General features: G+C 34.4%; 2 protein-coding genes across 8 annotated transcripts in view; one reads left to right on the forward strand and one right to left on the reverse strand.

The window, feature by feature from the left end:
• The window catches only part of CMSS1 (cms1 ribosomal small subunit homolog), a 167,855-nt gene that overhangs the window by 78,602 nt on the left and 71,049 nt on the right, over window positions 1–18,204 (reverse strand). The gene's annotated exons all lie outside the window — the stretch shown is intronic.
• The window catches only part of FILIP1L (filamin A interacting protein 1 like), a 76,512-nt gene continuing 66,981 nt past the window's right edge, over window positions 8,674–18,204 (forward strand). For both annotated transcript variants that reach the window (XM_087937360.1, XM_087937361.1), the window contains exons 1-2: window positions 8,674–8,859; window positions 17,915–18,093. In XM_087937360.1, coding sequence (XP_087793486.1) covers window positions 8,803–8,859; window positions 17,915–18,093 — 236 coding nt within the window. In that variant the 5' untranslated portion in view covers window positions 8,674–8,802. The remainder of the gene's footprint in view (window positions 8,860–17,914; window positions 18,094–18,204) is intronic.

Raw genomic sequence — 18,204 nt, forward strand, 5'->3', positions numbered from 1 at the left:
TTAGATAGTAGTTAATACTTTGGATTCAATGCAGAGTCTTGTTTATAAAAATGAGCTTGGCTTTTCATTTATGCTGTCCTAATGCTGTCCTATTCTACATTTTCCTTTCCTTGAATTCAGCAATTTCATCCGTCTTTTCCTTGAGACAAATTTGATCTCTGCTTGATTTCCATTTCTTGCCAAATGAAGGCAAATTACAAGTTCAATGTGTCTCATATAATGAAAATGGGGAAGGAATCCTTGCAGGAAAAAGATGAAGAAGTGTGAGACCTGGAGGATTTATAATAAAAAATACTGAAGGGTTTTGCATGGTATTAAGACAATAGCAAAGTAAACTCTAAGTAGGCTTCTCAGAGGAATTCTACAACTAAAATATCAATCTTAGCATTTGTTTTTGATAGAAATTTGCTTCACTTTGAATAACAAGAAAACCAAAAGCACCTTATCCTATAGGTAATAGAGGTAATAGAGAATGGATAAAATAAACTATTCCTAACTATATTTAAATTTTGTAGGTTATGTGATCCTATCATCCTATTCTGCTACATACATTCCTGTTCTAGGAAAAATGCAAATGCATTTAAGGCAACTATCATCAGAGAATAATAAAAAAGATATTGATCTTCATTACAATACAAAACATGATGACAATTATCACTTGATGAATTTGATTACTTTGTGTTCATAGACGAAGACTCTTTTAAATCATAGAGGTTTTTACTCACACTAGCCATAAAATACTTGTACTGCATAACTTAAGAAGGAACCAGAATAAGCAATTCAAAAAGCATCTGTATATTTGACAAATTATTTCTGCATTTCTATATAGAGGTTCAACTCTTAGAAAAGTTATGTCTTGAACAGGTGGGCTTTGTAATTTTAAAAGATTCTGTTCTTAACTGTTCTGAGGAAAACTCAATAACTATAGTTCTAATTAAGAACTTAAACTATTTTATAGACTCTGTATAATAATTAAGGTATCAGATTAGAAATTGGGAGATTGTGGCTTCTAATCCCACTTGAAGCACAAAGCCAACTGGGTGATCTTGGTCTGGTCATTTTCTCTCACCCCTAGGAAAGAGGCAATGGTAAACCACTTCTGAAAAATCTTACCAAGAAAACTGCAGGATCTTGTCCAGGTGGTTTCTGAGAATCATACATTGAATGGAAGAATTGGGATGTAGCTAAGCTTCCAGAGTTGCATTATATTGGACAAATCTTAATTTTAATGGAAAAGAATGGGATGCAACTCAAAAATGTTGTTCAGTAAGTTGTTTCTGTAGTAACCTAATGTCAAGCAGTTCACCAGAGTTGCTAGTCTGGTATATGTTCAGCTTGCTTGAAATTTTAGTTACAGTATCTAGTCATCTTGATTTCTGCCATCTTTTTTAATTTTAATTAAAATTTTAACTTTACTTAAAAGCTCTTATTTTTCATTTCCAAACAATCAACATCTACTCCAAAAGCTGTTATTGTATTGAGTGCCCCAAATCTTTAAATATTACCTTCATTATTAATACTTCAAGTGATATCTCTGATTTTATTTTATCTACCGTGTTTCTCCAACAATATAGCCTCCACCAATAGGAAGCCCCACCATGTTTTATTGGCATAAAATCAAACTAAGCCCCTCCCCCAAATTAAGGCCCATATTAAACATGCGAAATGGGGGGGGGGGGAATGGCGGGGAGGGCTTGCCGTTAGGAAGTACTTTTGTTGCATGCCCGGATATGGTGCTGCCTGCGTTGGTGGGGCACTTCATATCTGGAGACCTTCCACCGTTGCTTTCCCTTCTCCCTTGCTGCTGCGGCATTAGAGCAATGCCGCGGTGTTTGGTGCAGCCACGTGCGGCCAGTCAGGGCTCCTCCCTGCAACCGGAGCCCTGAGGAGACACTTGGCTTCAGGCGCTCCTGTCACCGCCTTCCCTTTGCTTTCGAAGGTAAAGTGAATTATTTTAAAAATGACACCCTACTACAACAAAGCTTCCCCTGCCCGAGAGGGCAGCCCAACCCCACGTGGGGAGGCGAATCTCCCAGGGCCTCTTTGGTTCCTCCCCGACCTCCCTACAGTGAGCGCCTCTGACGCACCGGTCCCTTCAGCCCAGCTAGCTCTTCCACCTCAAATAAAGGCCAGGCGGGCTGCTGCAGAGCAGCAGCAGCGGGTCCAAGCCACTCACAATGGAAACAGCCACCGCCCTTAGCCCGATGTGGGGAGAATGACCAAGGTTAGCGCCCACCAGCCCGTCCTTCCATCCTTTGGAGGGAGGAGCCCTGACTGGCCGCACATGGCTGCGCCAAATGCCGCGGCATTCCTCTAACACTGCGGCAGCAAGGGAGAAGGGAAAGCAATGGTGGCCCGAACCCAAAGGTCTCCCGAACATCCAAGCTGTCACCGCCTGCCCACCCACCCAAGGATGCAAGGGGGGGAATTAAATCACCCCCAAAAAGACGGCCTAGCCGTTTTTTCGGGGGTCAAAAAAAAATAAGGCCCAGCCTTATTATGTGAGAAACACGGTAGTACTGAATAATATGTTCTTGTTAGTGAAGCACTCTCCACAATTTTCATCTTTCCAATACTATAAAGGCATTCATTTTTCTTCATTTAGCCTTTCAGATGCTCCAACATCTATGTCACAAATGCGAATACCATAGCTTTGACAATATGTTCCTTTGGTGGCAATATGATGCTTTTTATAATGCTTTATATAGATTGTCATGATCTTTCTCCAAAGAAGCAAAAAAAATTATTTCATGGTCGGTCATAATTCCTACAGATATTTTAGACATGAAAATGAAGTTTGTTACTACTTCACATCTCTGCTTATTTGTATGCAGCTAGTATTGCCTATTAGCTTACTGCCTATTAGCATAATCCTAAAGGTCAGCTGTACATTTTACATATGACATAACACAATTTGGCTACATTTAGGGTTAACAGAATCATGTTTATCTGAAAGGAAGAGCTGGTCAAAATGACCAGGGAATTTATTTAGGTTTGGATTTGTCATCTCTGACATAAAGATAAAACTGGCAACATTATCTTCAATGGTTTTTATATCCACTTCACTGCCTAGGCAAAATTCTTCCCCAAATGGGAAATTCTTGTATCCCTTCTTAGGGGGCTTTATCTTAGCTTTTTGAAATCAAAATCAAATCAGCTCAGTGTTGCTTCTTATAATTAAACAATTCTCAAAATATCCACACAGCATAAATACCTAGCATAGATTCAAGTATATTTTTATTTCAGCCGTGTTTGATCACATTCTACATAGCTGTCTTTTATCTATTATTTTTGTCATATTTGAGGCTTTCTTTCCTATGGTGTTGTTCTTTAATAACCTACCAACCAAACAAGCCACTGGCATTAACTCCTTTGTGGATTTGTTCAGTCAGAGTACAAAATTGAGGGAGTTTATAAATATAAGAATTTAGATATAAAGTAGTGGCATTATGAACAGATGGCTATGATAAACTCACAAGATTAACTCTACGCCCAAAATATATATGTAATATAATGAACAATGCTTCCTGAATATAGTAAGTCTTAATTTTTATTTGATAGAAACATTCTCACTTGAAGGGCTGGGAAAAACTTGTCTAAAACTATGGAAAGCTACTAACAGTCTTTAGACATCATCATAGATGGAGTAAGTTCTGGACAAAAACTTGTAATAGATTACATTGCCATTGCTGAAAATTCAGTGACATAAAAGTGAGCTTTCTTAGCTACTTTATTTAGATAGTTATCTATCCATCCATCCATCCATCCATCCATCCATCCATCTACCTATCTACCTACCTATCTATCTATCTACCTACCTACCTACCTATCCATATGTAGAGCTGATTCCTTAAAAGGCGATATATATATATATATATATATATATATATATATATATATATATATATATATATATATATATATATATATATATACGTTTTTTCTCTGTGTTTAAACTATCTTTTCCATCTTCCTCCCTCAGGTATTCTGGAAATAAAATGTATTCTGGAAATAAGAATAAAGAAATTGATTCCAAATTAAAGTTCTGTCAACAGAAAGCAAACAATGTCTATATGGAAGATTCAGAGGAAAAGAAGATGAAAAGGACACAAACAAAAAGAAATTATGTGGCAAAGAGAGACTCTACCCTAACAAGTCCTGAATTAAACAAGGAACAAAAAAACAATTCCAAAAAGGGTGAAGACCTTTCTCGAGATGATCTTTTATTTCTTCTGAGTGTGCTAGAAGGGGAGTTACAGGCTAGTATATAATTCTAATTTCATTACAAATTCTTCTTTTCTCTTTTTGTCTGTTGTCCCTATATTGTTTCATTGCATGGGGATGTCTAACGGACTCTAGGAATATGGAGGAGGAAGGAAGACCTTTACAGAAATGAAATGGATAATTTAAAACAAAATAATCCAGAGATGCAGAAAACATAAGGAAGCAACTCGATCTTAATCATTTCAAATCTAAGTTGATATATGGCAGGCTATCAAGTTAAGGCTTTTGAAACTAACAAAATCAGGAAACAAGAATTATTTGGATTTCTGGCATAAACTTTATTGTTAATAGAATACTGTAACAAAATTTTGAAAGTTTAGCAGAGCAGTTCTTCAGATCAATCTATACGTACTGTGAGTAAGGCAGAGTTGTTTTCCTGACATTTGTCTTCCCGAGACTAAGAAACTTTTCTGTAATGCAGGCAGTCCTCGACTTACAACCCTAATGGAGCTTACAGTTGTAGTCATGATGTTCATAAAGTAGTTTTTACTATCTTTTCTACAGTGATTATTAAGCAAATGCTGCAGTTGTAAAACAACCATTACAACTGATAGCAAACACTGCAGTCTTTAAGTAAACTCATAGTTTGCTATAGGGCATTTTTACTGAAATCTAGACATAAAAGCTAGTTTTACAGGTTGGTTACCAACTGTCTAAAAAGCGGTCATAGGATGACCGCTTGAGAGGATGGCCATCAGAATTACATCATAAGTACATTTTGGGGAGGTCTGTCATAATAACCAATGTCAGCTAAGTGAGCACTCCCTCATTTATATTGTTTAATTCACCTATACAGTTCATTTATATTGTTTAGAATAATCCAGCTTCAAATAATAGCCTTAAAAACCATTTGTTTTTACAAACTGTACTAAAAATAAATGCAGTTTAGGATTTTAAATTAATTATATTTAATTACAAAGTATTTTTAATTTTTTCATAGTTAAGAACAATAGTAAATTAATATATCTTTAATTTATAAATTTCTTCCTTGATCTCTTCTTTATAATGACACCATATTAGAAGAAAAAAATAGCCTGGGAATCTAAGGAAAAAAATCCACAAGGTTTATCTGTCACTAGAAACTATGAAATATAATGATCAAATTGAACCTTCCACATATATTGATGAATTTTATGTATCAAGTACTTTGTATATCAAAATATGATACAAATATATCATAAAGCAGTGGTAGTCAACCTGGTCCCTACCGCCCACTAGTAGGCGTTCATGGTGGGCAGTAGGGGTTTTGTCGCCTACTTTATAAATCACCATTACTGTGGAACCGGTGGGCGGTTAGAGAAAACTTTACACTAACAGAGATACAAAAGTGGGAGGTAGATATAAAAAAATTGACTACCCCTGTCATAAAGTCAGCAATATTACATTATAAAAGTTTTAAAATATATGCTGAATATAAAAAACACACCTGCTTTAAGAATAAAAGCACAGTGAATTTAAGTGAAATGTATTTAATTACATTGAGGATATGAATATTTACAATATCGACATAATTTGAAAAGTTTATACTTGATTGATTGAAACATGGGAAATACAAATATTTGTATTTGTATAAATGTAGACATTTATGAAAGTCTACTTATGAAACCTCAGAACCAATATCTGAAAAATTCCTACATATACTGCTTCCTTATACTACACTTAAAAATATCAGTGCAATGTCATGAGATTTTATAATGTTCATATTCCAGCAGTTTGTGTGATTCACATTTTTAAAATCCATTTTTCCATTCTAATTTTCTTTTCTTTTTTTCATAGACAACAATACTGAAGTCTGCTTACTTTTCTCCAGCCCTATCCACAGTAAGCAGAGTCACATCAGAATAGGATAAACCAAGTTCATTTAGTAACAATTTTTGTTTGATTAATACAATAGATTAAAATTCCCATATCCAGTTTTAAAGTTTTCAGATATGTGTACATTTCTTTTTGACATCTAGAAAAATATATTGAGATCATTAGACTTGAAACAGGGAAAATATACCAATAAATTTTCTTGGATTTTCCATATTGTATTCTCAATTTAATAGGAACATAAGAAATTGCCTTGATCCAATTTAGGCTCGTTGTCAATTGATTGCTATTTTCTGAATATCTCTCCAGGATCTCAAGGAGAAAGTGTTTCAGTATTTTTAATTGGAAATCTTAGGACTAAATCCTGAGACATTCTGTATTAATTGCAGGTATTTTAAATGCAGCATCGTATTAAAAACTGAAGAAATATCTAAATATTGATAGCAATAATCAGCACAGTATAAACCATAGAATGAGACTAAGAATAATTTCTATTCATGTGGTTTAAAATCTATCCTCATTTTACAGATCACTGAAGATTAGAATATTAGGACTTTATGTTAAAAGAAAACCAAATTTTGGAGACAACATAAGACCATATAAAGAATGATAATCAAAAAATGATTTCATGTTATTGTTGTATGCACTTTCCAGTTGGAAGCATAGACTATTTTTGTAGCAGTTACCAAGATTAAAACTAGCCTAATAAGGTTTATTCAATTTAAAAACAACAGGTTTGAAAGGAAATTCAACATTTGTAATTTACTTCTGTGGTAGGAAATATTGCCCTCTGCGGGTTTGTTTGAACTAGAGACCAAGACACACTTATGTTGAAGCATATATTGATTTAATGATAATTACAGTAAATCAGAGGCAAGAAAGAATTATCTAAAGTGGGGTGGGGTTATAGAATTTCTTTATAGAAATGTGCAAATAAACCTTTTCATTTGATTGGACACATTATACTTACACTGAATCAGCAAGAATTCAGTGATAAATTCCAACTAGTAATTTGCATATTACAGATAGTGATTAGATACAATTTACCTTCTATAAAGTATAGATTAAGTGAGTCGCTTCTGTTTTGTTCTGGGCTTTGTTTTAAACCAGGTTATCTCATTCTTGTCCGAAATTTGATATTTTCATTTCAACTTTATCTGAAAGATCTTGGTTCCCAGACCTAGCTACCACAATTCTTCACCCTATAACACACACCTTGTGCTGGTATTATTATTATTATTTCCATATAAAAATTTCCTTATCTTATCAGCAACTATAAACACCAACTGACTTTTCTGACTGCTCAAGAAAGACTGCTAAAAATATTCTATTTGTGACTAAGCTATTGCTTTCACTTTGTGGTAGTTCAATCTAAATTCTCAGGCAAAAATTCTCCTTCAATCCATTCTACTATAAATCATTTTTCAAAATTGCTGAGCTTTACAAAATTTCCATCAAATATGAATGAGGTAGAATTTCAATTAAATATGGTGTACTTGATTTTTAAAGGTAATTTCTTAGGATAGTTTTATAAAAGGTATTATTAGGGTCTGTCTGTGGCTTGAAGGTTCCAATTCATAATTCCACAAATCCAAGGTCCTGAAAATCTTTAATTATATTTGAAAAAATATTGGCACAGATAACATAGATAAACAGGCATGCGTCATTCTGTCAATTTTCAGACCAATCTTGTTTTAAAGAACTGTCATTACTATATGGTATTGGAATGAATGCTGCAGAAGGTCACATTCTCTGCACAGTGTATTTCATTAGTTGTGCTAATACATGTGCATAACAATAATGCCAGGACCTTAATTTAAAACAATAAATGATTTATTCCGGTTGTAAAGTTGCTGAAGGGGGAAATGACATGAAAATACTGCCAAATCTTCCAAGTACTTTTATACTTTGCAAAACATATGGCTCATTAAGAAGTATGAGTTTGATTAAGAATAGCAATAGCAATATCATTTAAGTTTGTATACCGCCCCATCATCCTTTATAGCACTCTGTGGGCGGTATACAATGTACATATTAATTTTGTATTTCTCCCAACAATCTATGTCTCATTTTACCAACTTCGGAAGGATAGAAGACTGAGTCAACCTTGAGCCCATCAGAATCAAACTCTAGGTGTTGGGCAGAGTTTGCCTGCAATACTGCACTTTAACCAGTAAGCCACCAGAATCCCACATAAAATATGAGAAATGAGAAAAAAGATACTGAAATTACTATTTATTTGCAGACTTATTTATAACTGTCTTTTTTCCATTATTTCTTAGAACTATTAAGCTTTGGAATAGGTGAAACCAAGGTTAGTGGTACGAGAGTAAAGAATGAATTAGGGGAGATAGAGGGAAGGAACAAACCATTGCTTTACATAACTGCTGTTGTTTTAATCGCTTTTCCAAATTTCCAGTACACATACCAAATGAAATTTAAACAATATTGATTAGCCTCAGAAGAAATGATCAGTCATTTAATTAGGTACTCTTAAAATTATGCAGTAAATGCAAGAAAAAATGCAGAATTGTTTCAAACAGCTCACATGCAGAGTTAGTCTTATTGGAGTGATTTGTATTTCTGCAGGCTCAGGATGAAGTGATAGGAGTTTTAAAGGCTGAAAAAATTAACTTGGGTTTACTAGAAGCACAATATGGCTTTGTTACTCCAAAAAAAGTCCTTGAGGCACTTCAGCGAGATGCTATGCAAGCCAAAACTACATTATGGCAAGAGGATATCTATGAAAAACCTATGGGAGAGGTATGTATGATGCATGTTTAAACCAGGATGGAAACATACAGGCATTAATCCTACAATTAGATGAATAATTGATTTACAGTAACTGAAGAAGGGCAAGTGTCAACAAAACAAAATATTGTTTTTTCCGAACAGCATAAACAGTGAGTTCAGAACTTAAGGATCTCAGGCTTTAAATCTTTACTATGAACTGACATCTACTTTAGTTATGAATTTCAAAGACAATAAATTTAAATGCAGCTGTCAAAAGATAGAAAGTCTAAACAATTAACGAACCTACTTTTGAACTAAGTCAGCACCTTAAACAAAACCAACAAGCTAAGGGATCATCCATAACTATTCCACATTGCTAAGACACTTGCCTCTGTAGCAATTTGACTGCCCTTTCCCCTTTCCTTGATATGTGACACATTTTATAAACAATTCATATATAGTGTTATGCTTGGACCGGATGCATTTCTAGGCCTTAGGAGCTGGAAAATTTGGTGAGCTGATTCAGCCAACTGGCATGCAGACTTCATTGCAGCAGCATCACAATCAAGCTCTGTCTCTGTTTATACAAGTTAATTATTTTTGAATGGTAACCTTTACCTTGTCAGATATTCAGTGTCAGCAGATCTTGTCCTAGCAAAAACAAGGGCTTATCCTAGGACAAATTATGTGTAACAAGCAGGCTTAGGAACCCTGGAATGTGATGTGTTCTGTAAATACACAAACAGTTTAAAAACAGAGTTTTGGATAGTTACTTCTACCTCTTTATTTCTATATATCAGACTTATAGAACTTTTAACAGTATATACACACATATACATTTGTTTGTCTATTTGTGTGTATGTATATGGGCGTATGCAACAATACATGCCACAAGATTTTAATTAGATCAAAAACCAAAACACATTTTGAATAATATGTGAGAGACTGTACTAAAAAGGGCAAGATAGATAAAGAAAAGATAAAGGAGGAAAATGGAGGTGAGATAAATAAATGGATAAAATATCAAAATTACCATGTATGAATTGTTTCAGATGAAAAGAGAACGCAACGATGCTGCAGGGTTGGGAGAAGGGTTGGAATTCTACCAGTTTGGACCGGTTCTATAGAATCGGTTGTTACGATTCTGCACACTTTGGAGAACTGGTAAATCATGCCCCTGGCTAGCCCTGCCCCTCTCAGTCAGTCCTTATCATGCATGCATGACACTGTGCACATGCCCAACATCGCTGACTGCATTCTCCCCACCCAGTCACTCGTTAAGGTATTTTTTTTTATCCTGATGATCAGCTGTTCCAATGATTAGCTGTGCCGGGATCCCCCTTGTTGTCTTACTGCTTTGCCAAAAGGGGTGCAGGGGAGGGGTGCTGCGCGCCTCCCTATGCTCCATTTTTTGTCTTCTTGGGCATCAGGGAAGCCTCCTAGGAACAAAAACGCTCCCCCCGGAGACTTCCCTGAGGCCCAGGAGGCAAAAAGACAGAGCACGGGTGCTCCAAAAATAGAAGGTACACGCACATGGCCATGCCCGCCTAGCCACACCCACAAAACCAGTTGCTAAAAAATTTGAATCCCACCCCTGGTTGGGAGGATTGACATTTGGCAGCCAATGTTAAGGGAAAGCAGATACAGGATTGCAAATAAATTCCTGAAGATTTCAGATTATCCATTTATGATATTCCTAGTAAGATAAGGTCTCAGGCTTCTAGGTTGGAACTTTTATCCTGGGTAATTTCATAACTGTTTTGTTTGCTTGAAAAGGAAATCCTCTGTTGGTATAGAATGGTATATTTTTATTTTGACAGGCAATAGGATGGCAGTAACAATAAAAGCAAGTAGCCTTCACTTCTGTTTAGGTAGCTATTCAAAATTTCAATATTTTATTAAAAATTATAGTAAGATAGAAATTTGAAGAATGAGCATGGATAATAATAGCTGAACAATAATAAAATAATACAGACATTAGCTAGTTCCTGCTTCACAGAAATATACATTACTAGATATGTAGTTCATTATAGTTCAACATTAAGATTGTCAGGAGAAATATCAACAACCTCAGATATGCAGATGATACCACTCTAATGGCAGAAAGTGAAGAGGAACTAAAGAGCCTCTTAATGCGGGTGAAGAAGGAGAGTGCAAAAGTTGGCTTGAAACTCAAAATTAAGAAAACTAAGATCATGGCATCTGGCCCTCTCAATTCCTGAAGAAGAGTTGGGGAAGAAATGGAGGTAGTGACAGATTTTATTTTCCTGGACTCCAAGATCACCGCAGATGAGGACTACACCAAGAAATTTAAAGACGCTTGCTCCTGGAGAAGAAAGCTATGCCAAATCTAGACAGCATACTAAAAAGCAAAGACATTACCCTGCCAACAAAAGTGCGTATAGTTAAGGCTATGGTTTTCCCAGTTGCAATGTATGGCTGTGAAAGTTGGACCATAAGAAAGGCTGAGCATCAAAGAATTGAGGCCTTTGAACTATGGTGCTAGAGAAGAGTCCTGTGAGTCCCTTGGACTGCAAGGCAATCAAACAGGTTAGTCCTAGAGGAGATTAACCCTGACTGCTCTTTATAAGGCCATATCCTGAAGATAAAACTCCAATACTTTGGCCACCTAATGAGAAGGAAGGACTCACTGGAGAAGAGCCTATTGCTGGGAATGATTGAGGGCAAAAGAAGAAGGGGACAACAGAAAATGAGGTGGATGGATGAAGTCACTGAAGTAGTAGGCATGAGCTTACATGGACTTTGGAGGATGGTAGAAGAAAAGGAAGGCCTAGAGGAACATTGTCCATGTGGTCACGATGTGTTGGACATGACTTCACAACTAACAATAACATAGCTGAACATAAACAATATTATGAACAAAATGTTGTCACTGAGCATTTTCCAAGTTTAAGAAGAAACATTAGTAAATATTCAAAAAGATTTCACACTCAGATCTAAACCAATGTCAGGCAAAAATTCATGGCCAGAATACTGTACTTATAATGTAAATACAATTGTATAATTAATGAATTTTCAAATTATAGTGAATATTAAGTCATAAAAAAGTCTAAAATTCTTAGAAATAATCTAAGAAGTAGACATTCCTCATCACAGATTCTAAACATAACTTGGACTCTTATTTTGGATAAGTTTCCCTCCTCATGCTATATGGCAGCAAAAGAATTTCTAACACTATTAGACTTGGCAATATTAACTGCAGAGAAAAAATCAAAATGATATTGTTATATTTATTAAAGTTCAGGAAGTGAGAGAGTCTAACAAATACTAGCCAGAACATTTCAAAAATCTATTCCAAAATTACAAAGACAAAATATTATTTTGTTACTCATGTTAGATGTTTATCAAAAACAAGGAGCAACATAAAGAATTACACCTGGAGTGCAGAAAAGAAACAAGCTGCGAAGTAAATTCCTCACAGTGATTTGATAATTTATCATATGTCTGGATCTCATTATCATTTATATTTTAATAGCTGACATGAGTTTAAATGATGCCAACAGCATGGGAGCTCTGGCAGTTGAGAATTACTAAATTACAGTAATTCTATTTTGGTTCCAGTTCTCTGCCTATGAATTTCCAGTAATGAATATGCGTGGCATTCTCTTCTCCATGAGATACTAGCAGGGGCAAAGAGATTGTTTTTTTAAAAGTTCACTTGGTGCCAGTTACTCATCAGCCTTGAAGATATACAAAACCATTTTATAAAGACCATTTCATTTCACATATATCTAATATGTAAACCACTGTTCTTAGTGCCAGTTTTTTAAGCAATGCTGAATAATATTCTAAAGTTGGTAAAGTATTATGGACTAAGTTTGAAAATATGAGAATGAATGATATATTATTCATTCACATATTCAAACATAACCATAACCCTAACCCAAAGCAAGGTGAAGCTGAGATGGTTGAAATGATTCTTTTATCCACATAAGAGATTATATTTAATTTTGTCTCTAGTTTGAAATTATTTCCAGATTTTGTGTTTACAATGAAAAAAAAAGAAACTTTGATTATGTTTTTGTAAACTAGGCAGGCTTATTTTTATAGAAATGACTTGTACATACTGTTATGTAAAAACAAAAAGTTGTGGTTGTAATGTTGTTACCTTGGACTGTGCCAAAGAGAGTAGGAAGTTGGTGCCTTTTCTTTTTTTTCTCCTGTTACACTATACCCACTCTTTTCCCCTTCCTCCTCTTCTTACTTTTCCATGGTTTTTTCTTTTCTTTTATACTTTGATTAATTAAAAAGTTAGATTGTAAATCACTTTTCTTGGTTCCAACACATAGAAACCCCGAATTTAAGTTTGTTTATATTAAAAACAACTAACAGAAAATTTGCTTAGTCTAAATGTTTACCACTGCATTAAAGGTGTTACAGCTTTAAAAAACTAAACTTTGTATAACAATAAGTCAGTTTTAAAAGAGATGGATAGATTTTCTATTTCAAAAATACATGCCACTGCAAAGATGAGAAAAGTTCCAAGACCATCTAATGCCATTGCCAGTCAATAAAATGGAGACTAATTAAATTAAATATTATGGATTTATTCCATATCAAATATAAGGGGAAATTATAAATGACGAACTTCGAAAGTGTACCTTGTTTGTAGTTATAACCAAAGATTAGCAAATTAAAAAGTTATGTCAGTATATTTATTGTAATCGTAGATCAACATACCCCAAGAAAATTTCTGATACTTCACAAGTAAAAGAAATCAATGCTGTATTTAAAATAGATAAAATTAGCAAAGCAATCAAAATATTTACAAAAACAAACAAAATAGCTCTCTCTTAACTATTTTTCTAAATAGACAAAAGAAACTACCATGATATCACCAAGGGGAAGTTACTCTAAAGTGATAGATCTGAACTAAGAAACACTGGCTTTTGGACCACCCAAAATTTTGCTTCAGGGTGAAACCTTCAAAATCCTTAGAATGTGTAACATAGTCCTTCAGATACACTAACTCATACAGGGTTTGATAGGTTAAAAACAGCACTTTGAATTGCACTTAGAATCCTATTTGTAACCAATGAAGATCCTAGAGCACAGGTGTCTTATGATTATAGTAAATATTTTTGTCATAAGAATGCATTTGCACTAAATATTAGCCCCAGATTTTGTTTCAAGTACACTCCCATGTTCACCACACGTTACAATGTATTCTAAGGAATACAAGGAAATATGTGTAAAATATATACAAAAAGAACAACAGGACTACAGTTATATCATATTAAAAAAGAGATGGTGGAAGTATGGGAAGTGTGTTGGTATCTCTCTCTCTCTGTGTGTGCGTGTGTGTGTCTCTGTGTGAAATGAAATATCTTCCTCTGGAAATATAAATTGCTGAACTGGCCAATCCCTCTCTGTTAGGGATTCTTCAGATGGGAAAAGGTGCACCTCCATGTACAAAACATATACATTTTTAGGACTTCCAGTTTGAGCTTCTTCAGTGACAGACCGAAACCTCGTCTCTCCAAGGCTTTGATCTGTGCTCGCCGCTGGAGCGCCCTGAGCTGGCTGGTTTTGGGGCTAAGCCACCCCGTAGAGGTGGTGAAGAGGGGGAAGACTGCAAGCAGGCTTGAGGAGAGCCGCATCTCTCCTCCCAGCTGGCCATTACTGCCTTTCCCGAAGGTGGTTGTAGCGGTGGTCAGAAATGGCCACCACAAAGAAGAACTCGACTGGAAAAGAATGTGCAGGAGGAAGATAAGAAGAGAAAATGTTGGTTGACTGGGTCAAACAGCAAAAGCAACAAATAAGGTACCCTGGAATTTAAACTTAACAACATTGTTCCCAAAGAAGATTTTGAAGCTGCGAAGGAGAGAGAGAAGGGAAAGGATTAGGGTTTTTTTCTTCCCTTCCTTATACTGATTGCTAAGAGACTTAAGCAAGAAATTGAAAAAAAATCCACTTTGACATTAATAGGCATCTAAGCTGAAAATAAAAGTCAAAGGGATAATAAAGATTTCTGGACATTTAAAAGGTTTTAAAAGCAGGAGAGGAGAAAAAAAAAGAATAAAAGGGGAGCATCTGGAAAAATGACTGCCTGGAATTAAGGAATGGAACTGTAATTAAAAGGAACTTACAGTGAAATTTTAACAAGATTCCTCAAAGATACATTTTAATGGAAACTTGGTAACAAAATAATAGAACCCCAGGAAGAGAAAGTGGAAAAAAAGAAGCAAGTAGAAACAGCCTTGGATTGTTTGGATTATTTGGTGATTTTTGGTTTTTGCATCTAGATGACTAAAATTAACTGGGTGGTTGTTTAAAAGTCTTTAAAATGGTATCACTCTTAGAAGAACTGAAAACAAAACTTAAAAAATGGAAAGAAGATGCACAAGAAGGGAGAAGTTCTTTTGGCTTCGTGTTTTAATTCTTAGAAATGGAGATCTGGAACTATGAGAAGCAGCAAGAAACGCTTGCAGAACAAGAAGATTGGGACAAAGAAGAAGCCATCTTTAATGATCAAATAATTTTAAGGGGGGGGAGAAAAGGGGGGAAAGAGTTGAAAGGTTTAAGACTAGAAAAAAAAACCTAAAAGAAGAACAATTTGAAAGATAAGTATAATATTAGAAAGCAACGGAAGAGGGGATTACAGATGAGAGAGTTAGAAGTAGAGAGACGAGGGGGTAAAAGGGGGAGGGAGAAGAAGAGGGGGAAGAAGGTAAGGAAAAGAAGTTGTAAAAGACAGAAACAAGAAATGGAGAAACAGGGAAAAGATATAAGAATTGTAACCATAAGCTTGTTTAGAGATAATGGGTGAAAATTTAATTGTAAAAGGGATTCTGCGAAGGTACCTAAGATAGCATTGTTATATTACAAACAGAAATAATTTCAGAAAATGTGATGATGGATAAAATATTTGTTTGTTAATAAATAAATGAATTAAAATGATTGAGAGAATTAAAAGGGAACATTTTTAATTATTAGTAATGATTTATCAAAACATAAGTGAGAAATATGGAAAAAAAAGAATTAACTAAGGAAAGTTTATAAGTGTTCCCGAGGAAGTATGATATTTAATTGAAAAGAAATGTTTAAGATTTTAATGCATATTAATGATAGAATTGGAATGGAATGTGTGTTTTATTTGCATATATATATAATTTTTTTCTTTTTAAGAATATAATCTCTATTTTAAGAATGTACCAAGCAGAACTCGATTTGAAGTTATGTATTATATTGAATGCTATAATCTTAAAGGTATACACTGAAGCTTAAATAAGAGTTTGAATGGATAAAATTAAAGGATATAAAGGTGCCATACTCTAATTGGTAACTACAGGGAAAAATTTGCTTAATAAGAAAAAATAATGTGAAATTGAAACAGGACAGACAAAAGTATAAATATAATGATTTGAACTGAGATGAGATAATTAAAACAAAGTTGAGAAAATTAAAAGAGGGGAAAAACTATGTAGAAAATATAAAATGGTAATAAGATATGGAATAGAATATAAAAATGAGCATGAAATTGAGTTTTGTGTCTGTATGAAGAAGTGATAACCTGGGACCATGCTATTTTCAAAAAAGATGTTTTATTTGTATTTTGTTTTTGTGAAAAGCCAGATAAAATTTTCAAAAACAAAAACAAAAACAATACACATTTTTACATATAGTTTGAACACAATACACATAAATTGTAATTTAACTATAATGATTCCAGACAAAAATGTCATCTTAGAGCATGATAATAAAAGTTAACAGAATTAAAAATGAAATATCATTGAAAAGGCGAATGCATTCTTGATTATATATTTTTTTACTGAAATTTGATCAATTAGTTGAGAGAAGTCAGTCAGATTAGTTCCCATGTTTTGTTTTGCTTTAATAAAATTTAAGAGTACCATTTGGCTAACGCTGAAAAAATCCCACTTGTCCTGAACTGCTGAAGATGAGTAAATGGCAATACTTGTTTAAAGCATTGATGTGTGTGTGTGTGTGTGTGTGTGTGTGTGTGTGTGTTTGTGTGTGTGCATGCGCGCACACGCACGCGTGGGCATACACAAAGAATTTCATTTGGCCTCTTTTATTTATACTAATTCCACACAAATTTATCCCAAGTTTTATACGTAGAAAAATGCAATACCTAGATTGCCGATCAGAAAATCCAGTCCAGTAGAGACAGGCCCTCTGATAAAATCATGAAGTCTAGACTATCTTGGTCAAAGAATTTCTAACTCTGCCAAAAATATGAGAAATGTGGGAAATCTGTTTTATGTTACGTTTCCCTTTAATAGACAATAATTCAACTCATCAGTGTAACAACAGCAGCAACAAAGAACTTTCATCACCTAATAAGGAAGCTGAAACTAATTCCTATATGGAATGAGCTCTGTTTCTGACTGGAACAATTTGCCAAACAGACAGCACTTCATTGGTTAAAAAGGAGAGTTTCCAAACAAACAAACAATACTTGACTAAATCAACATGATCATCCAGAATACACTCTTAACTATGCAGACAAATGATAAATGATAAATTCTTAACATTCCTCACCAAAGCCAGTGTATCAGTAAAATAGCAAAGATGTATAGCCTAGAAAGGAAATGGGAAATGCATGGTTTGGCCTTCAGTCCTATAATCCCGAATGGGCATTCTGGAAAGATTTGTTCGTTTGTTTTTTTATAACTAAACTTGTGTTCCATTCTCAACATTGACCTAAAGTATAGTTCTATTATGCATAACCAGGATTAAGACAACTGGGAAATAAAATCAGATAAAATCAAACATCACATCCATGATATAGTTCAAAATCTTTAATGATGATTTTTTAAAAATTCAATTATGGCGTAGATTCAGACCGAATCTGAAGACTACAACACATAGTCCCCAACTTATGATCACAATTGAATGCAATATTTCCATTGCTAAGCAAGACAAATTTTAAATTAAGTGTACCCCATTTTACAGTCTTTTTTACTATGGTTGTTAATATGAAATATGGATAAGTTATTTATAAATAATAAAGTACATAATAAATGTAATAATATACCCTTAGCCAAATTAAGACAAATGGTAGACATCTTTAAAACTGAACATCTTGTTACTTTTTTAGCTTGACAAACTGGTTGAAAAACATAAAGAAACACATAGACGGATGCTTGGGCAGCTCCTGATGGTAGAAAAATCTCATAGGCAAACTTTGTATGACCTTGAGGATGAGAAGAGAAAACATTCAGAATACATGGAAAAAAGTGATGAGTTTACCAATTTATTAGAACAAGAACAAGAAAGGTAAGACATTTTTTACAGACAAGTAATAAAAATCATTGTATATTTTTGTATTCATTTGGATAAAGAATTTGAGTATATCAGTGATCTAATAAGAAGTCAATTTAACTTTAT

Source organism: Pseudonaja textilis, chromosome 7 (assembly GCF_049901715.1).
Source record: "Pseudonaja textilis isolate UNSWEBS1 chromosome 7, rPseTex1.2, whole genome shotgun sequence".
Classification (NCBI taxonomy): domain Eukaryota; kingdom Metazoa; phylum Chordata; class Lepidosauria; order Squamata; family Elapidae; genus Pseudonaja; species Pseudonaja textilis.